Here is a 21,796-nt window from a genome sequence, read left to right as displayed (position 1 = left end):
CCTCTGGGCAAAACCAAAGCACAATTATGGCACAAATGTGGTGTAGATGTAGGCAGATCATATCATGTTGTTTATCATGTCTTTCTTTTTATTTAATTACAGCCAATCACATCATATTCTGGGGCGTGGTCAGTACAGACCGCCTATAGTATAAATAAAAATCCAAACCATGCTTCAAGCGCATTCATATTCTGTTGATAAATGAGAGCCAAACACTGCAGAATCTCTGAGAAATGAAAAATGACTGGATTCTGGATTTTAATTTTGATCTTCAGCACCATGTGTAAGTAATATGAGCAAATTATTCCCATCAATCTCATGTATGAAGTACTTTTTTTTTTTTTAATCTTTGGAAGCTGTTTCTTTAAATCACGTATTTTGTATGCAATTGTCTGTAAAAGTAACTCCAATATTATTCCTTCAAGGTCAATTTTAAATAGCGTTTTTTAATATCTGAAGTACATTCATTACCAAATCAATGTGTTTACTTTTCTAGTTACAGTCCAACCTGGTAGACGCTGGGTTACTGCACAATCCCCCACAGAGTCACCAGTTTATCAGCCTGATAAAGAGCTCAGTGTGGATATCGGAGACACGGATACTCTGCAGTGTTGTGTTTCTAAAAACATATTTGGGATGATATATTTGTTTAAGCAACCAAACAGAAAAAATCCACAGCTTATAGTAAAGTTCTATAAAAATGCTGGAGAAACATTTTACAATGGATTCCAAGAGTCTCGTTTTGAAATAGAGAGATCTTCAAACTGCTTCAACATGACCATTTTAAACATCGTTCAGTCTGATGAAGCCATGTACTACTGTGCACTGACATCTCCCAACACTGTGTTTGCAGATGGAACTTATTTAAAAATTAAAGGTAGGATTTGTGGTTAAATTTGATTAAGCTCCTGGTTTAATGTAGTGATATTTTTCCTTATTACCATTAACATATTTAACTTGAAAGACAAATAATAATGAAGCAGTGAAATACTAACTGTGTTTTCTTCAACAACATTGAGTTACAGAGTTTTATTGAATTATGATAAATGTTTATAGGTGATCATGTTACTATTGCATCAGAAACATCTAAACCAGCTCTGTGTGATAATTCAGTGGTGTGTGAACCAACACTGCATGGAAACAGCACTAACATGAACACTCACGAGAAAACAGGTAACATGTCATATAATTCAGTGTTAATTAATTATCCTTAATCTGTACAGTATAATTCGGCCAGAAAATCATTTGTACTAATATGAATGTAATGTTTTATAATAACTGAACCGGAAATGATCAGATCTCTACACTCGACAGTGCTCGGTTTGGGAACGGCTTTGGGTCTGTGCTCACTTCTGATTTTCTGCCTCATTTATTTCATACTGAGAGAAGAAAATGTGATAAAAGTAAGTGATTTTCTTATCAGATAATAATTCCACTTACATTTATATCTGTTAACAATCACTAGTAAGTGTATTTCTGTATTAATAGTAAACGCTTCTATAGAAGATTGTTCAGGAATGAGGCAGGTACGTGTCGATTTTATACTATTATACTGTAGGTTGTTTTTTTTTTAGATTTGGGTTTTCTTTGTTCTATAGATACCACTATTTACTGTAGATACTCCTTTAGACACACATGAATCGCACTACTAAATGTCCAACTCATGTATCTGCAAAGTTGTTACATTCACATGCTGTTTATTATACTGTTCTAGATATAATGTATACAGTCACTTTGCTCAAATTTGCACAACAATCCCAAGCTTTTATTGTGATGCTGTGCTTGTCTGTAGTTAGTGTGTATAGTTCAGTTACCCATCTCGCGTGGTTTTTACTTTGAGGTCGAAATGTTTTGCACTATTATTTTATTTTCATTTTATTTTTCAGAAATCTGAAGCAGAAACACTCAATTATGCAGCTTTGAAATTCCCCAAGAGGAAAGCCAGAGCTGAAAAAAGGAAAACTGGCTCATCATATGAGTGTGTGTACTCCGATGTGAAATATAACTTTAAAATGTAACATAAATTATTCATAGCACAAAGAATTCTTATAGCAAGAAAATATCTTGACTATAGACAAATATATCCCATATTTTTACATTTTTTACATTTACATACTGTATATTTTTTTCTAGTAGCAAAAAAAAAGCCTAGACATAATCTTATATTTGTTTACAATCATCACATAAAAAAGATATATTAAATACGATTGCCTATATTCAAGATTTATTTTGTTTTTCTTGCAAGTGTCTTATTATTAATATTAAAGATGCATTTTTGCATGACTTCAGTGCGGCACCTGTGTTGCACTTTGTACAGATTTCATGGCCTCATTTGTATTGTTCTAACATTGTTGAAGACACAAGAAATTTAAAGAGCAATTTCTTTAAAGGCGTAACAAATACACGATCCTTAGAATTATTCTGAAAGTAAAACAGGAATGTTTTATTACTAATAAAGTTTCAAAATGCACTGTAAAACCAGATAAGTTCATTTAACTCAAAAAATTAGAGGAAACTGATTAGCTTTAAATTTTTAAGTTGATAAATCAATTTCTTTAAGCCAAAAACACTTAAATATAACAAAAAATAATTTCATACTTGTTATATTTAAATGTATTTGGCTTAAAGAAATTGATTTGGTTAGCACATTCGCTTCACACCTCCAGGGTAGGGGGTTCGATTCCCACCATGGCCCTGTGTGTGCGGAGTTTGCATGTTCTCCCCGTGCTGCGGGGTTTCCTCCGGGTACTCCGGTTTCCTCCCCCAGTCCAAAGACATGCATGGTAGGCTGATTGGCGTGTCTAAAGTGTCTGTAGTGTATGAATGGGTGTGTATGTGATTGTGCCCTGCGATGGAGTGGCACCCTGTCCAGGGTGTACCCCGCCTTGTGCCCGATGCTCCCTGGGATAGGCTCCAGGTTCCCCGTGACCCTGAAGAGGAGTAACCGGTATAGAAGATGGATGGATGGATGAACTTATCCGGTTTTACAGTGAGGGTGTTGGTTGGCCTTAAATGCAAGTTAAGGATAGCGGCGGGGCTTGATTTATTCATGTGTCTCTGTGTTATAGTGAAAGCACACAGAAATCATACCATGTAATAATGTATTTTTGTAACTATAAAATGAATTATTATTGTAATATTAATAATGGATTATTTTAGAGGGTCATGTATTGGTCTGAATATACAACCTGTGGCAAAACTGGCTTCCAAAATCTTTAAGGGCTTTTTTTTTTCTTTTTTTGATTTACTTTGAATGTGGTGACCGGAACACGGTATTATAAATAGTATTTAATCTCGACTTTTGAATTCACTCAACTTTCATCCATTATTCATTCAGTGAGTGTGGATTTGTTTGGTTTTTGTTTTTGTTGTTGTTTTTTTTGCCTTATAGCTATGATACTATATCATGCAGATTTGTGATCATCAGATTATTATAAACATATAATACCACTGTAAACTTCAATCGATTTTATGTATACAACAAATCGTGTGTAAAGCTATCGTGTTTTAATGCAATGATTTAGTAAGGGCCATTTTTATGTGGTGCCCGTTATAATAATTCAATAACTTCATTAAATTACACCTCATTACAGTGCACCATCCCTATAATTTATACATCAAGCAAAAATTAATGTAGGGAAGAAACAACACAGGCAGTGTTACACAGCTGATGGCCAAAAATACTGCTGCTGTTAAGTTTTGTAGAGGTCACAGCACGAAAAAGAAAAGAAAATGTTGGAACCAAATCGAAAGATCGATTCACATTCCGGTTCTTTATTGTTGTCTTTCTAATGAAGCAGCAGATCAAAAGCAAAATATTCTACGCACTCTCTCTCTCTCACACACACACACACACACACACACACACACACACACACACACACACACACACACACACATTTTCATGTTTTAAATATCCCTTTGACTAAGTCAGCCTCCTGAGACAACATAGGCATTGATGAGATTTCATAAACAGGAAGTATGTGTTGGTGATTCATCTGCAGCCTTTAGAAATGTGCACGAACAGGAGGATGTAATGAGGACACTTGGAGCACATTGTGTTTCTAGTCTCCTGAAGTCTACTACACTGTAAAACCGGATAAGTTCACTTAACTCAAAAAATCTGAGGAAACTAATTACCTCAAAATTTTAATGTTGATAAATCAATATATTTAAGCTAAAAAACTTAAATTTAACAAGTTTGAGTTATTTTTTTCTATATTTAAGTGCATTTGTGTTAAAGAATTTGATTTATCAACTTAAAAATTTTTGAGGTAATTAGTTTCCTCAAATTTTTTTAGTAAAGTGAACTTATCCGGTTTTACAGTGTGACAATTGCTGTACATCCTTTTGTATTTTTTTTTTGTTTTTACTATACACTGGATTTACATTGGGGTTTAAGATCAAAATATGACTATGAGACAGCAGCCTTCAAGACGGTTTCCAGGAGTGACAGTCACAGCAAATTCAGTTCAAACTCAGACCTTTTAATTATCTTAATGCTGTTGCCTAAACAATTATTTTCTAACATATTCTACATTTTTTAATGCAAGTGTCATATATCAAGGAGGTAGCTCTGGACTTCAGTTCCCATCAGCCACTGCACTGTACTACAATATGTCACATGACCACCTGCACCTGAATGACGTTTCTGTTAACGAGCACTCCTATATATAGCCACTGTTTGCACTGCTCCCTTGTCTCATGTAATTGTCTTCTATGCTATTGTCCACGCTTCCATGTTTAGTTTTTGCCACAGTATTTTGCCAAGTTGTCTTAGTGTATTTGTTTTGTTGTTTGTTCGTTTATTAAACTGTTTGAAAATCTGCGATTGCTTCCGCATCCACCTTGAAACGTAACAGTAAGGGCCTTTGCTTCTTTAGGTAAATGCTTTTGGGTCATAGTTTTACAGTAAAGTTAATGTTAATGTATTCACTTATGATTTACTTTATTATTACAATATAATCACAGGAATGTTGCCTCATACAGTATTTATATGTTGATACTGACAGTATTTCTCCAGGTTGCTGTATTGAAACATAAAACACAGTAAAATGACCACACTTGAATAAACACAGTATTTTATTGTAGAAATTACAGAAATTATGTAGAGTGCCCCTTATGTGTCTCTTCAGTTGGCATGGGACTGTAACGATAATAACAGTTTAAAATGATTTCAGACGATATGATCATCTGATCTTTACTTTTACTTCAAACCACAGATTATTACATTTACAACAACAACAAAAGACAATAATACATGTAAGACTTGCTGTAGATTCACTATTGATCAATGCATTCATGAAACAGTAAGAGACGTGCAGTAATATCATGTGTAATATAAAGCATTACTGAAATATATTCTAAGTAAAAGAGGAGTAAACCACTTCAGTGTACACTCTATCATTGGGTTTGATTTTCCTCTCTTTGAAATGTAAAGCAGAGAAATTGACCTTGAGAGCAGAACGGCCCTGTGGGAAATAACATAAAGCGTTCACTGTAAATGACCGCTATCAGAATTAAATCACTATTAGTGTAATATTTATCATTGTGATCCCTGATAGCACTGAGTCTAATAATAATGTCTTTATTACATTTTAAAGTCATTTACCTGATTGAGTGTTTTCTCTACTGCAGAACCGTGATGAGATCTCACTGTAGAGGAAAAATATATGATTCCATCAGGATTTAATACATATTATATAAGTGTACGTACAGTATATGATATACTATTCAGATACACAACCTTAATAAAGACTCACCATGACAACGTTCACAGTTTCTCCCTTTAGAGCTTACGACATGAGCAAAGAGCACAACCACACACACTCCTAATGCTACAGCGAGGCAAATCACTACAGGATCCACAGATTCTTCTGTAGCACAAAAATAATAATAAGACAATGAAAATATATATTATTTTAAAATACATTAATAAACTTATTTCTATATGTAAAATAACTATACACATTGTGATCATAGCAATGTTTAAATATTTACAAGCATTACACTTTAGTTAGACAATAAGTAAACTACATTTTTTATTAATAAAAATTTATTAATAATTAGTACATTAATAAATAATAATGAATAAAATAAAATATTATATTCTTACTGAGTGAAGGTTTTATTAATTGTACTCTTGTCCCGTTCCCAAAAATGATCTTCCCACACATGGCCACAGCGCAGTAGTAAGTTCCAGTATCATTGAGGCTGAGGATGTTCTTGGAGAAGTTGTACACACAGGTGTGTGTAGAAGAGCCGCTCTCACACTGATGGCTGCTGTTGTGATGAGTGTAAATGATTTGAGGATGGGATTGTGGTGGAGCAGCTCTGAACCAGAGCACTTGGAGTTCTGCTGATCTGCTCTCAGAGAGAACCGAGCACTGCAGAGTCACTGACGCTCCTGCAGGAACCGAGTCCGACACGCCGCTCTGGAACACTGACACTTTTACATCTCCATCATCTGTTCAGTGGAATATAGAGAGTGTAAGACCATGGCTCTCTTTATAAATTTGTACTAGTTAGCGGTTGGGACAAAACCAAACAATAATTGCATCAGTTCAAGGCTCTTCATATGTTGAATCAGTAAGTTAACTAAAACAAATGACTATTTTAAAATGACATTTTATGTTAATCATTATATTTTACACATTTTTCATTGTACACATTATTTTTATTACACTGTTTATATTATAGTTTTATTTAATTCATTCTAACCAATCAGGACTTGAGGGGCAAGTGTCTGTTATATAAGTGTAATGTGTGTAAGTTAGTGTAAGTTCTCCCCAACACTAAGCATGACACTTTTAGTGAGCACAGGTTCCCTTATAGAACAATTACTTTACATTTCACATGTAATCAAATGTTTGTTTGTTTTTGGGGTTTTTTTCTTTTCATGATGCGAGGGATATGCGATCATATTTGAAAAGCAAATGGTGCATCTCAATTGATTTAGTTTATTACCTGTTACATCCAAGAAAGTTCCATTAGATAATGTAAAATTCTCCCAGCTAAATCTTCCACAGTAGTAAAGTCCTCCATAATCTTTTATTATATGTGGAATTATCAGAGAGATGCCGTTATCAGTCGCCTCCATTGTAAATCCTGAAGTTCTGAACTCAGGGGAAATTTTGATACCTTTAAATGATAATTTTTCTCCCACTTTTCGAGGCATTTCTCCAAATATTTGCTTGTACCAGACCACACTTTCAGCCTTAGGAATATCTCCAAATGGGCATTTAAGAGTAACACGTTCTCCAGACTTCACTGAGAGAAATGATGGTCTGGACAAATCCACAGATAGAGCTGGAGCTAGAAAATAATTTAAATTAGATAGAATTGACCAAGAGAAATAAACAATGGATGAAAATATATTAAATCAAAGAGCTAATACGTGTATCTATAGCCAGTTTAAATTCAGTGTCTTTAAAACTTACATATCATGTTGAGAAATAAAATAATTGTCCATACTGGAGCCATCTTCAGAGGTGAAATAATATTCAGATCGAGCTCTTCGAGAACAAAATAAATAAATAAACGAGGAAAGCACCAAGTATTTTGTACTGGAGACTTTCACCTGATTGGCTGAGTTACAAGTCACAAGTTCTATATCCTTCTATCTACATGTCTCTATTTTTGTTACACACTTTGACCACCAGAAGTCTGTAGGGGAAAAAGAAGTAGAACAAAGTACAAAACCAAGTAGAAGTTAAAGTAGAAGTATTGCACACAGAAAAGTTGCTTATTCTTTGAACTTAAATAAAATGTTTGTTTATATATATATATATATATATATATATATATATATATATATATATATATATATATATATATATATATATATATATATATATAATTATTATTATTATTCAAGTAAAATCAAATACACATTCAGGTAAACATTTTAAACAAAATGAGGTGGGGATTAAAAAAATTAAAAAATAAATATGTTCAAAGAAAGCTTATAATAAAAAGAAAGTAAAGTAAAACATCAGTTTTGATTTTTTTATCATTTCACTTCAATAATTGCACAGTACATGTATTTTAGATCTGAAAAAAAAGGTTTATTCATCCATTTGTTTTCAGTAAATGCTTTATGCAGAGGTAAAACTGTAAATTTGACTTTTTCAGGACAGAGGATAAACTGCATTTTCCATGTTGCCTATTTCTGACCATAAATAAGTACTATAAGAGAGCTGAATAGCTGATGACTCTTGTCGTGGTTTCTTTTATATGCATGTTGTGCTTGTTTCTGGTCACCCAGAAGCGGAATGTAGGTTACTTAAGACTTCCTTCTTCTCACGATTAAACCACAGACTCGTCCCACTTACAGATGCAAAGTAGATACCAGTAAATGCAGGTTTTACTCTAGACATATTATTGGTAAATGAAAAAAAAAAAAAAAAAGCTTTTCTGAGCTCCTCCTTGGCACCAGTGTGGCATTTCTGTATCTTAAAAACAGTATTAACACTACATTATTTCACGGTGACTTGATTATTACAGAAACCACATCTCTTCAGACAGGTGAGAGCGCTCTCTAACACATGACTTTAAAATACCCCATAGGTATTCAGGTTGAGATGTTGTGAGTGTGAAGTTTACATACATTACATACAGTATATATAACAAAGTCAGGACGTTGACTAGGCTGCTTCAAAAACTTCATTTTGTTTCTTTTGAGGCATTCAGAGGTGTATTTCCTCTTGTGCTGAACATTAGTTATGTTCCCTTTCAAAGGGAACTCCACGTTGCATGTAGCATAACACTATGGGAGCGCCCTTGAGCGCGACCGGTATCTCAAGTTTATGTAAAATCATGCATCTATTTATAGGCCCGCTATGATCAGGTGACATGGCAATTAAGCGCGTCGCGTGATATATATGGCACCTGTGAACCCTGCCGTCAGCCTTATTATCTTCAGCGAGACAGCATGTCAGTTGTTTGTGTAAACAAACAAAATACGCTTAATTTCCTCCCTATCTTTTCTCAAAATCTCTGGACTTTTCTATCCCTTTAAAAAAAAAAGAGAAGAAAAAAAGGAATGAGCGAGAGAGAAAAATATGAGTGAGAGAATTCAGGAAGTGTGTTACGGTTTGCTCCCGTTTCATGACAGGGAATAGTGCACACTTTCTGTGTGAGGTGTCTAGGAGTGCAGCATGCGATGGCAGCCTTGAGAGGCTGCGCATTTTAACTCCTATATCAGGCAGCTCACCTCGTGACTCACTTTCTTCTCGGAAGCCGAAGCAAGTTGGGTCTCAGAGCCTCGCGGATCTGGGCCGGCTGCTGGCAAGGCTGCTAGCTGTCTCAGGTCTGGGGGATCTCTTATGGATGCGGAAGAGAACCCGGAGATGAGCTCTGCTCTATCTCTTGCTCTGTCTTCCGGGGTCGGCTCTCCACTGCATTATGGAGCCTCTGTGGGGCAACATCCTCTAACTTTGAGGTTCATGTGTGGTGTCAGGTGGCTGAAGCCCATCTGCAGGCCACGCATAGCTTCCTGGGACCTTTCTATGGTCTCGGAAGGTCTGTCAGGGGCCCCATTTGAGCCTTTAGAGTCAGCCTCTGAGAAGTTTCTGACTCTAAAGGTAGCTCTTCTGTTGGCCCTGACATCTCTCAAGTGAGTAAGTAGATCTACAAGCTTTCTCTGTTTCCCCTTCCTGCCTTGACTTTGCCCCTGGATTAGCCAAGGCCTTCCTGTATACTAGGCCAAATTATATTCCTAAAGTGCCTACATTGGCTGCCCAGCCTGTGGTGTTGCAGGCTTTCTCCCCTCCTCTGTTCCTCACACCGGAACAAGAGAGGATGCACCTGCTGTGTCCAGTAAGGGCTCTCTGTACTTACATCCACTGCTCCGGCCAGGGGTGTAAGTCAGAGCAGCTGCTGGTCTGCTTTGGTGGCGACAGTAGAGGTGATGCTGTGTCAAAGCAGCGCATCTCTAAATGGGTAGTGGAAGCAATCTGTGTGCAGTCTCACTATGCCTCTAGGCATAAGGGCTCATTCCACTAGGGGGATCGCCTCCTCGAAGGCTTTGTCCAATGTGGTATCCTTACAGGATGTGTGTGCTGCTGCATGGTGGTCTACGCCACACACATTCATTCGTTATTACAGCCTGGATATTCATTCCGCCCCGGGCTCAAGTGCCTTGCAGTGACCCTCAGGCTTGGGTCTTTTTGAACAGGCCGTACCCTCAGTATGACGGAGTGGGTATTCTCGTTCCCATAGTGTTATGCTAAACGCAATGTGGAGTTCCCTTTGAAAGGGAACGTCTGGGTTACGCATGTTAACCTGTTCCCTGAGAAGGAAACAAGACATTGGGCAGCTTTGTCATACCAGGGCAGGCCTGTGAATTGCATCTTCGCTTCAGAAAATACAGGCTCACTGTGGGGTTCAGAGGTGCCATACATATATCACGCGATGCACTTAATTGCCACGTCACCTGATCATGACAGGCCTATAAACACAGTGAGGGAAAAAAGTATTTGATCCCTGCTGATTTTATACGTTTGCCCACTGACAAAGAAATGATCAGTCTATAATTTTAATGGTAGATTTATTTTAACAGTGAGAGACAGAATAACAACAAAAAAAATCCAGAAAAACGCATGTCAAAAATGTTATAAATTGATTTGCATTTTAATGAGGGAAATAAGTATTTGACCCCTCTGCAAAACATGACTTAGTACTTGGTGGCAAAATCCTTGTTGGCAATCACAGAGGTCAGACGTTTCTTGTAGTTGGCCACCAGGTTTGCACACATCTCAGGAGGGATTTTGTCCCACTCCTCTTTGCAGATCTTCTCCAAGTCATTAAGGTTTCGAGGCTGATGTTTGGCAACTCGAACCTTCAGCTCCCTCCACAGATTTTGTATGGGATTAAGGTCTGGAGACTGGCTAGGCCACTCCAGGACCTTAATGTGCTTCTTCTTGAGCCACTCCTTTGTTGCCTTGGCCGTGTGTTTTGGGTCATTGTCATGCTGGAATACCCATCCACGACCCATTTTCAATGCCCTGGCTGAGGGAAGGAGGTTCTCACCCAAGATTTGACGGTACATGGCCCCGTCCATCGTCCCTTTGATGCGGTGAAGTTGTCCTGTCCCCTTAGTAGAAAAACACCCCCAAAGCATAATGTTTCCACCTCCATGTTTGACGGTGGGGATGGTGTTCTTGGGGTCATAGGCAGCGTTCCTCCTCCTCCAAACACGGCGAGTTGAGTTGATGCCAAAGAGCTCCATTTTGGTCTCATCTGACCAAAACACTTTCACCCAGTTGTCCTCTGAATCATTCAGATGTTCATTGGCAAACTTCAGACGGGCATGTATATGTGCTTTCTTGAGCAGGGGGACCTTGCGGGCGCTGCAGGATTTCAGTCCTTCACGGCGTAGTGTGTTACCAATTGTTTTCTTGGTGACTATGGTCCCAGCTGCCTTGAGATCATTGACAAGATCCTCCCGTGTAGTTCTGGGCTGATTCCTCACTGTTCTCATGATCATTGCAACTCCACGAGGTGAGATCTTGCATGGAGCCCCAGGCCGAGGGAGATTGACAGTTCTTTTGTGTTTCTTCCATTTGCGAATAATCGCACCAACTGTTGTCACCTTCTCACCAAGCTGCTTGGCAATGGTCTTGTAGCCCATTCCAGACTTCTGTAGGTCTACAATCTTGTCCCTGACATCCTTGGAGAGCTCTTTGGTCTTGGCCATGGTGGAGAGTTTGGAATCTGATTGATTGATTGCTTCTGTGGACAGGTGTATTTTATACAGGTAACAAGCTGAGATTAGGAGCACTCCCTTTAAGAGTGTGCTCCTAATCTCAGCTCGTTACCTGTATAAAAGACACCTGGGAGCTAGAAATCTTTCTGATTGAGAGGGGGTCAAATACTTATTTCCCTCATTAAAATGCAAATCAATGTATAACATTTTTGACATGCGTTTTTCTGGATTTTCTTGTTGTTATTCTGTCTCTCACTGTTCAAATAAATCTACCATTAAAATTATAAACTGATCATTTCTTTGTCAGTGGGCAAACGTACAAAATCAGCAGGGAACAAATACTTTTTTCCCTCACTATAGAGGCATGATTTTACACAAGCTTCAGATACCGGTCGCGTGCGCAAGGGCACTCCTATACTGTAATGTTTAACGCAACATCTCGTTCCCTTCTCAGGGAACAGGGTTAAATGCGTAACCCAAATGTTTCATCCATGTATGTTTATGCAAATGTTGTGATATTGCATAAAAAAGAAACTCTGGATGGAAACACCAGATGTCAATACAATCTTGAAAATGGGCATAAAAAAATTGGTTAATTGAGGTAGATAATGTTTTAAAAAGATCAAGAAAATCTGGTTCTGTCAATTAAGGCAATTCACCTAAGCCCTGAATCAGCAAAGCATCCCCACACCATCGCACTACCACCACAATGTTTGACAGCTGTTATGATGTTCTTAATGTTTTTGAAGTAATTAAACAAATTCGACTCATCATGCCACCAGACATAATCTCAAAATGCTTGAGGGTCATACAGTGTTTTTTAGCAAATATTAGGAAACCATTAAAGTTCCTCTGGTTTGCAGTGGTTATTGCCTTGCAACTCTCAAATGGATACAATTTTTGCTCAGTGTCTTTCTACGAAGGGTGAACATATCCAAGACGAGTGAGACCTGTGGTTTCTTATATGTTTATCTGGATTATTTTGTGACTTCTCGGAAAAGTCGAGGCACTCATTGAGGAATGTTGGTAGGCCGGCCACTTCTGGGATGATTCACCATTGTTCCAAGTTTTCTCAATTTGGAGTAAGAAATGATCCTAATAAATATATACAGCTGTATTTCAATACCCAACTTTTCTGGAGTTTCTAGTGATGGTAGCATAGTGTGCTGTTTTCCGAGACATTTAGTCTACCTCGCATTTATGAATAAGTTTTGTTTTGGAGATCTGAAACAATTAAGTCTGTGAAGAAATCAAGAAAGGGCTAAAACTACTACTTTCAGTTTACATTCAGTCCAAACAATCATTAACAAAAACACGTCTACAGTACAAATGAAACCTGATAACAGAACTAATTACATTGAATCAGATTAGAGATCAAATCTTAGTTACAGAAAGACCTCGCACATCGGAATATATAACATCTTGAGGTTGTTGTTTCTTCATTCGTCCTCTTTTGGCTCTCCTCTCATTGAAATGTAAGGCAGCGTAATTCACCTCCACAGTGTCACAGTCCTGTAGGAATGGATATTAGATTATTAGAATTAGACTTTAGAATTATTATACTTTGATGCAAAAATTGTAAACTAATTGCTTGTCTCTTTATAACATCATGTGTTCACATATCCTGAAAATTTACCTGATTGAGGGTCTTGTTGGTCACAGAACCTTGTTTTAGTCTCACTGTAGAGAAGAAAAAGCAACAACTGTTTAAAGCTGCTATATAACATGAGCTACTTTGTGTTTTTTTTTTTTTTTTTTTGGATGTTCCACAGCATTAAATGTAGCTATAATAAATGGAAAAAGCATGACATGTTGCATTTAATGAAATAAAAATGTAATTGTTGGCAAATTGCTAATAAAACCCATCAGGGTGTGATATTAGTAGGAAAATGTGGGGTAGTAACAGTAACTCTACTTTGTTCCCTTTGTTCCCAGCATTAGAATGTACCAGATCACTATATTTAATAAAGTGTAACTTTGTGTATATATCGCAATATTTTTTATATATAACAATATAATAACTAATAAACTGGTGATTCATTGTACATAATGAAAATAATGTAATTTTAAAATAACTTTATAATAATCAGACTTACCTCTGTTTCTTCCTTTACAGGTTATGAGAAAGATCAAAGCAAAGATCACAACCACACATACTCCCAAAGCTACAGCGAGGTAGATCACTACAGGGTCCACAGATCTCTCTGTCACACAGTAAATATCACAATGTTAAATATAGGCTCAGTGTTTACTTCTATGCTAAACCAACTCATTTCTTTAGGTCATTGAAAATGAGCAAGAATAATGATTTGAGATGTGGGGTTTGATAACAATAGAAATATTTATAATTAGACAACTTGGATCGTCAAATACAAGTAAATAGAAGTAGAGTAGATAGACACTAGTGGGATCTGTGATCTGGCATATCACTAAAACATTATACTTCTTACCAAACTGTACTCGTGTCCTGTTCCCAAAAATGATCTTCCCACACACGGCCACAGTGCAGTAGTAAGTTCCAGTATCATTGAGGCTGAGGATGTTCTTAGAGAAGTTGTACACACAGGTGTGTGTAGAAGAGCCGCTCTCACACTGATGGCTGCTGTTGTGATGAGTGTAAATGATTTGAGGATGGGATTGTGGTGGAGCAGCTCTGAACCAGAGCACTTGGAGTTCTGCTGATCTGCTCTCAGAGAGAACCGAGCACTGCAGAGTCACTGACGCTCCTGCAGGAACCGAGTCCGACACGCCGCTCTGGAACACTGACACTTTTACATCTCCATCACCTGTTCAGTGCAAAGCAGACCTTTATAATAAATATGGCCCATAAAGCACATGCAGTCAATTACAGCATATGAAGAGACAGTGATTCCGCTGGAAGTATAAATTCCAACCAAGGTAATCTAGAGAGCTGGTACATAATGTTTATATTATGTTTTAAAAAAAAAAAAATTAAAGCAATCAAATACAGAACTTTTCTTCATACACCCAAATATAAATAGGATTGTTGTGACAAGACATCATCATACAATTTCTCAAAATTCACAAAATTCACTGTCTGTGAACACAGTTCTCTGTGCCATCCACAAACGCTGGTTAAAGCCCTTTCATGCAAAGAAGAGGCCGTATGTGAACATGATCCAGAAACACCGCCGTCTTCTCTGGGCCAGAGCTCATTTAAAATGAAGTGAGTCAAAGTGGAAAACTGTTCTGTGGTCAGAGGAATCGAACTTTGAAATTCTTTTTGGAAACCCTGGATGAACTAAACTAAAGAGGACTAAAGAGGAGAGGGACCATCCATCTTTTTATCAGCGCTCAGTTTAAAAGCCGGCATCTCTGATTGTATGGGGTGCATTAGTGCCCCATACTGAAAGGTATATTCAAGGTATATTTCAATGCTGAAAGGTATATACAGGTTTTAGAGTAACATGCTTCCATCCAGATTCCATCCCATCTTTACTTCTGAGAGACATTGCCTCTCTAAGATCCTCTTTTTAAACCCAATCATGTTACTGACCTGTTGCCAATTAACCTAATTAGTTGCAAAATTTTCCTCCAGCTGTTTCTTTTTAATAAAACTTACTTTTCCACCATTTTGTTGCCCTGTCCCAACTTTTTTTTTTTTAGATGTGTTGTGGCAATCAATGTAAAAATTACCTTATTTTTTCCTTAAAATGGTACATTTCGTAAGTTTAAACATTTTATATGTTTGGTATGTTCTATTGGGAATAACATACGGGTTTATGAGATTTGCAAATCATTGCATTCTGTTTTTATTTACATTTTACCTAGTGTCCCAACTTTTTTAGAAATGGAGTTGTAAATGTACTGACGCTCAAGATCAAATCCAGAATTAGAAATTTTACGGTGTTTTGCTGTAAAATACTTGTATATAATCATTTATTTCCATATGCTGGTTCCCAGATAGTACCTGAGCATTAAATTCAAACAGTCAAAATAACCGCTGTGACCATTATGGACCTTTAATGTGGAAATAATGATGTCTTGATTAAAAGTTATTAACATAAAATAACAAGATAGCAAATCAAAATAATGCGTTCTTTAACTGAATAATGGATTATTACATCACAGTAAGTAAAAAATAATGAGATTGCCAACTTTAGGTTCAGGGCTTCCCTTTGTTAATCATAAATGTCATATTTAAGAAAATATTAACTAATTAAATATGCATTAACCTAACTGTGTACATTTTAAAATTCTTACCTTTCACTGATAAAAATGTTCCATTTCCAAATCTTGTTAAAAAACCTCTCAGTCCACAGTAATACATGGCTTCATCTGATGGTTCCACATTAGCAATATTTAAATGGTAATTCCTTTGTTCTTTCTTGATACTGAATCTTGGTGACTTGAACTCATCTTCATAATTTGGCTCTTGATGAACTGTGACCATTACACATGGCTCATGTCCTGGTTTTTGCTTGTACCAAAAGATGACTCCAGAGTTATCCTCTCTTAGTCGAAAGCAGTACAGAGTCACATTATCACCAACATCAGCAGTGATCAGTGGGTTCGGCTGACTGACATAGTTTGTCTGTGCAGAATCTGCTGTTAGGAGTTAAATAACAAACTTTATTCTATCTGTAATACACAGAGACTCTCAGTAGAACATTAAGTCCCTTTGAATAGAAACAATCAAAACCATGGACACTTACCAATTTTATTAAAAAGCATCACTGTAATCCACATCATCAGCATCTTCAGTCTGAGGTCTGCGTGTAGTAGCATGTCTCCTCTTGCGACTGTATAGATGGTCAAACTGAGCACATCTCACTTTGTTCAAAAGATTCATGACATGAGGTTCTGACATCACGTGATTTCCCTCATACAATCTAGACTAACAAGTAAGCAGCAGTAGATGACTGACTGTGGTCCCTCCTCTCACTTTTTTTTAACCTTTCCTCAGAGAGGAATTTCAATTATTCAAAAAATAACATTGAAAACAAAAAAAGAAGGAAATGAGATGGAAAACCCTCTTTCACTGTGTTATTTGTTTTTCTTTTTCTTGTCAAGTTATTGGGCAAATTAATATCCGACCTGTATTGTCCAACATTTAATTTTCTGCAACCCTGTGACAAATGTTCATGCAAATCTACTATTCATCCATCTATCTATCTATCTATCTATCTATATATATATATATATATATATATATATATATATATATATATATATATATATATATATATATATAGGATCATTGTGCCTAATAAACCAGCAGTTATGTGAAAATTTATAAAACTATTCCGACTACAAATATATTTAGCATACTTTGTTTTTTTCTGCCTTCACAATAATATATTTTGAATAATCGTGCATTAATAATTTTAACAAATGAGTGCAGTGATGAACATTATTTAATGGTGAAGCATTTCATACTTTTGGAGATGAATAATAAGGTTGTAACCTTTTCATATTAAATCTCAAGAATATTTAATATTAATAATTGTTTTTTTTTTTATATAAAAATATATGAGTAATCATATATGTTTCGGCAACAAGAACATTCTTTTTCCACATTATTATTCAGTTTATTAGTTTACAAAATAAAGAGGAGAGAAAGTCATATGGTCTTCAACATGACTATTTTAATTCTAATAGGCATGTAATATTACTAATAATAATGTAAATACATAATATACAGTAGATATTCTCATTTAAAAATTATAAATCTAAATCACATTTTCTTTTTAGATGAGAAAGTTTTAATTATTTTATTCTAAAAGATGTGCCAATTCTGCTCCATTCTCCATGACATTGTGTATCAGTGAGCACTGATCAGTTCCTGCACTTACTACATCCCTCATGTTAACTTGGGGCTGTGTGTGGTGGTGTGTGTAGATGTGTGTCAGTGTGTGTAGGTGTGTGTGGGTGTATTTGTCAATTTTACAGCTCTCTGTTTTTCCATTAGATGTGTTACACTTGTATCTGGTTCAGTGGTGGTCTTTCAGTGTTGCCAGATCTCTGCAACCTGCCTCCTGAAAGCTGTTTGGATAAAATTATCTACCAAATTAATAAATGTACTTGAACATTTTCTGTAAATTTCACCTGAAATGTGATTAGATATTCATCTAAGTCCGAAAAGTACATAAAGAAAACCCAATTAAACAAATGATGCAAAACTATTATAGTTTTTACATTTATTGAGCAAAATTATCCAACATAACCAGTCCTGAGGACCTCAGAAAAATAGTTATCAATGCTCACCATTTGGGAAAAGATAAGAAAAACATTTCTAAATTGTTTGACCTCCACCATTCCACTGTGAGGCAGATGATGGAGGAAATTCAGCACCACTGTTACTCAATCATGGAGTGGACGTCCAGCAACAATCACTCCAAGGCACACCAAGGGCACAGCCAATAATATTACGGGAAGTCACAAAGAAAAATCTAAGGACCTACAGACCACTCTTGCATTGAGTAATGCTAATGTTCATTCAGTCCACCATCAGGCAAACACTGAACAACAATGATGTCTATGGCATGATAGCAAGGAGGAAGCCATTACTTTCCAAAAAGAACACTGCTGTCTAAGATTGCTCAAGACCATGTGCATAAGCCAGAAGCCTATTGGAACACATGGTTCTGTGGACAGATGAATCCAAAATAGAACTTTTGGTTTATTTGAAAAGCTGTATCTTTGGAAAACCACAATATAATCCAACATAATTGGAACCGTTTTTCTGCCTTGGGTCTAGGACGGCCTGCCGTTATTGATCACCGATTAATTCTGCATTGTACCAGAAGTTTATACAGGAGAATGTCAGGGTATCTGTCCGTGAACTGAAGGTTAACCATACGTGGGTCATGCAGCAAGACAATGAGTCTAAGCACACACGCACTGTAAGTCTACAACGAAATGGTTAAAGCAGAAGCAATCCAGTATTTTTGGAATGGTCAAGTCAAAGTCTAGAAATGGTGTGAAAGGACCTAAAAACAAGTTCATGATAGGAAGCCCACCACCATCACTGAGCTGAAGCAGTTTTGTAAGGAGGGATGGACCAAAATTCCTCCAATCTGTTGTGTAAGATTGACTGCCAGTTACTGGAAATGTTTGATTGAAGGTTACACCAGTTACTGAAAGCAATCATTCACAGACTTTTTCTGATACAGATATTTATTATTGGATCATTTTGCTAAATAAATAAATGTAATAACTATAATGTTTTTGCCTCGTTTTTTTTTTTTTTTTGGCAATAAAGAGATAAAGAGATTGCGTTCTCTTTATCTGGTTGTAGGCCTTAGATGAAGATCTGTTCACATTTCATTCAAATTTATGCAGAAACACGGGTTCAAAAACTTTCTAGCAGCACCGTAAATACATATAATGGTTATTAATGATGGAGGAAGCTGAATCATTTAATGCTTAAACAATTAATAAAAGGAATACAGTATGAGTATGTAGAGTGTGTATTTCTATTTCTCTTCAGACTATTTCAGTCACAGGTAAAATTCATCAGACTTCCTGGGTAATTAAACACATCCCTGAATAGAAAAAATGACTTCATATTAGTCACATATTTCCATATAGTGTATGACCTTGACGTCAACCTGAGACCCATAAGTCTCTGCACTCATCCTCCTCCCATCCTGCCTTGAACAAGCTCCTGCTCTTATTTCAGCCACAAGAGCATTAGTTAGCATTCATCATTCCAATTCATCATAAAGATGTTCAATGGACTCGAGTTCTTCCACACCAACCTCGGCCTTTATAGATCTCGCTTTATGCACAGGGGCATTGTCATGCTAGAACAGGTTTGTTCTCTCAGTTCAGACTAAGACTGCAGACATTTGTGTGCTTCAAACTTTGTGGTAACAGTTTGGGGAAGAACCACATCTGGGTGTGATGGTCAGGTATACACATACAGTACTCTTGACTGTACTATAGGGTTCCTAGTAGCTTCCATTTTAGCAAGTTAAAAGCCATGAATAGTCCTAACAAGCCTTAAAGAAACCTTATACTACAAGCCTCTACACGTCCTCTCATCCTTGAGCTTCTCTCCTTCACCAACAATATCATTCTCCCACATTATTTCTTTCAAGCCAGTCTTTTTATTTTCATTTTATTTAAATTTTTTGATAATGTTTATTAGGAAAACTGAACCAAGTGCATATAATCTATTAGAAGTAGTAGTATTCAGCTTTTCCTTAAAAAAAATGACTCGGCATTTAAGTTTTAGGCGCGTCTAATACATGTTTTATGAATTATGATCGTGAACATATGTAAGATGTCTGTGTCGATATGGGTGGAGTTTTATTCAGGCCTTATTGCGGCTCCTCCTTCACCACTGTGTATCTTTAACCAATCACATTCTCTCTCTCTCTCTCTCTCTCTCTCTCTCTCTCTCTCTCTCTCTCTCTCTCTCTCTCTCTCTCTCTCTCCCATCTAAGCAGCACTCTTATTGCGGCTCCTCCTTCACCACTGTGTAACTTTAACCAATCACATTCTCTCTCTCTCTCTCTCTCTCTCTCTCTCTCTCTCTCCCATCTAAGCAGCACTCTTATTGCGGCTCCTCCTTCACCACTGTGTAACTTTAACCAATCACATTCTCTCTCGCTCTCTCGCTCTCTCTCTCTCTCTCTCTCTCTCTCTCTCTCTCTCTCTCTCTCTCTCTCTCTCTCTCTCTCCCATCTAAGCAGCACTCTTATTGCGGCTCCTCCTTCACCACTGTGTAACTTTAACCAATCACATTCTCTCTCTCTCTCTCTCTCTCTCTCTCTCTCTCTCTCTCTCTCTCTCTCTCTCTCTCTCTCTCTCTCTCTCCCATCTAAGCAGCACTATGATACCAAAGACTCAAACCTGACCAATCACAATGATCTGTCATCTTCTACAACACATGCTGCAGGTTTCAAATCTTTTTTTTTTTTTCTGGAAATGAGTATTTGATACACAAATATTTATATCCTATTACTTTAGCTTAATAAAATTATGCTAATGAATCTAAAAGTATTCAGGGTAAATAAACACACCGCACTGCATGCAGAAAATGTGACATTTATTTTTCTTATAATCATCAGCAAACTGGTCTTTATTTCTATTAAAAGAGTGTGTATTAAAATGTGTGTGTGTCTGTGTGTGTGTGTCTGTGTGTGTGTGTGTGTGTGTGTGTGTGTGTGTGTGTGTGTGTGTGTGTGTGGTTTTGTAGCTCTGTTTATCTCTTTGCCCCTTCACACACTGCAGCTCTGAGAGTTTCATCTCTGCAGGCCGCTCTGACCGCCGAGTCGCTTTTCTCAGAAACACCATCAGTCTCTCACCTCTCAAACTTTCCACAGGATGTGTGGCTATATATGTTTTTCTCAGGCCACACCGTTGTTGCTGTTTTTTTTTTCTTTTTCAGGCTCGATGCTCAATTTGAAACATCTCTAGACTTCATATAGATGTGTAATATTATAACACCTCTCATTTAGATCCCCAGATTTCACCCTGCACTTTAATCTGATCTAAACACACAACAGCGTGTTCGCTTATTGTGTAACCCGTCAGATATAATGTTATGTACACAGTCAGTTACTCAGCTTTAGATCCTCCTGATGATGCTCATGATAATGTACATGACTCTTGTATATTTAAACATTATATAGCTTTTATGTGTGTGTGTGTGTGTGTGTGTGTGTGTAGACAATAACATTTGTTTACTTTATTCCTGCTACTTTGATTGGTCTGCTCTGGGGTATAAATCTCTCTGCTCGGGTAAACAGGAAGGTACAGCGAGTAAAAACCACACTGAATGTTCCAGATCTCAGCTTTAACTTTCCAGACCAGACCTGTGTGTGCATTCTGCATCTGCTGAGAAGCCGTGACAGTTAAAGAGCTTCTTATGTTACTAAGAGCTGTGAAAAGTCACATGGCCCACTTGTGTATAAAACCAAAAGCAAGCAAAATTTGCATGCCCCATGGTATTTGAAAAAATATATATAAAAGGTATCTCTATTTTAACGAGTATATACAGATATACAGTTACTTTTCAATGTAAAATAAATTCCAAAATTAAATTTGGATTCATCTTACTTAAAGTCAATGATAAAAAAAAAGAACTGCAATGAATATTACAACTGATCTCATCTA

General features: G+C 36.8%; 2 protein-coding genes and 1 long non-coding RNA gene across 3 annotated transcripts; 1 reads left to right on the top strand and 2 right to left on the bottom strand.

Moving 5' to 3' along the window:
* The first annotated feature begins 154 nt into the window (after positions 1–154).
* On the top strand, positions 155–3,525 carry LOC108262319 (uncharacterized). The gene is made up of 6 exons (XM_053682301.1): positions 155–283; positions 497–877; positions 1,057–1,173; positions 1,315–1,407; positions 1,489–1,526; positions 1,887–3,525. The coding sequence occupies exons 1-6, from the start codon at positions 241–243 to the stop codon at positions 2,016–2,018; spliced, it is 804 nt and encodes a 267-aa protein (XP_053538276.1). The 5' UTR covers positions 155–240; the 3' UTR covers positions 2,019–3,525.
* A 1,559-nt stretch (positions 3,526–5,084) lies between these two features.
* On the bottom strand, positions 5,085–5,934 carry LOC128633482 (uncharacterized). Its single transcript, XR_008396893.1, has 3 exons — positions 5,763–5,934; positions 5,612–5,655; positions 5,085–5,471 (listed from the first exon to the last, which is right to left on the bottom strand). It is a non-coding gene; the product is annotated as an uncharacterized LOC128633482 (long non-coding RNA).
* A 164-nt stretch (positions 5,935–6,098) lies between these two features.
* Positions 6,099–7,482, bottom strand: LOC128633454 (uncharacterized; the record flags this gene model as incomplete). The annotated part of the gene is made up of 3 exons (XM_053682076.1): positions 7,440–7,482; positions 6,967–7,314; positions 6,099–6,466 (listed from the first exon to the last, which is right to left on the bottom strand). Coding segments are annotated over exons 1-3 (759 nt in total), but the record flags the coding sequence as incomplete, so codon positions are not given.
* Between the last annotated feature and the right edge of the window lie 14,314 nt (positions 7,483–21,796).

The sequence above is a fragment of the Ictalurus punctatus genome, chromosome 8 (genome assembly GCF_001660625.3).
Source record: "Ictalurus punctatus breed USDA103 chromosome 8, Coco_2.0, whole genome shotgun sequence".
Lineage (NCBI taxonomy): Eukaryota > Metazoa > Chordata > Actinopteri > Siluriformes > Ictaluridae > Ictalurus > Ictalurus punctatus.
The sequence above is the reverse complement of the archived record's forward strand: the minus strand, read 5'-3'. Positions and strand labels throughout refer to the sequence as shown.

What these genes read in the sequence shown, in the direction of transcription:
- LOC108262319 (XM_053682301.1), top strand. Translation starts at nt 241, where the DNA reads ATGACTGGATTCTGGATTTTAATTTTGATCTTCAGCACCATGT. An exon ending in TTTGATCTTCAGCACCATGT is followed by an intron (nt 284 to 496) that starts GTAAGTAATATG and finishes TTACTTTTCTAG; the next exon opens with TTACAGTCCAACCTGGTAGA. An exon ending in GAACACTCACGAGAAAACAG is followed by an intron (nt 1,174 to 1,314) that starts GTAACATGTCAT and finishes TACACTCGACAG; the next exon opens with TGCTCGGTTTGGGAACGGCT.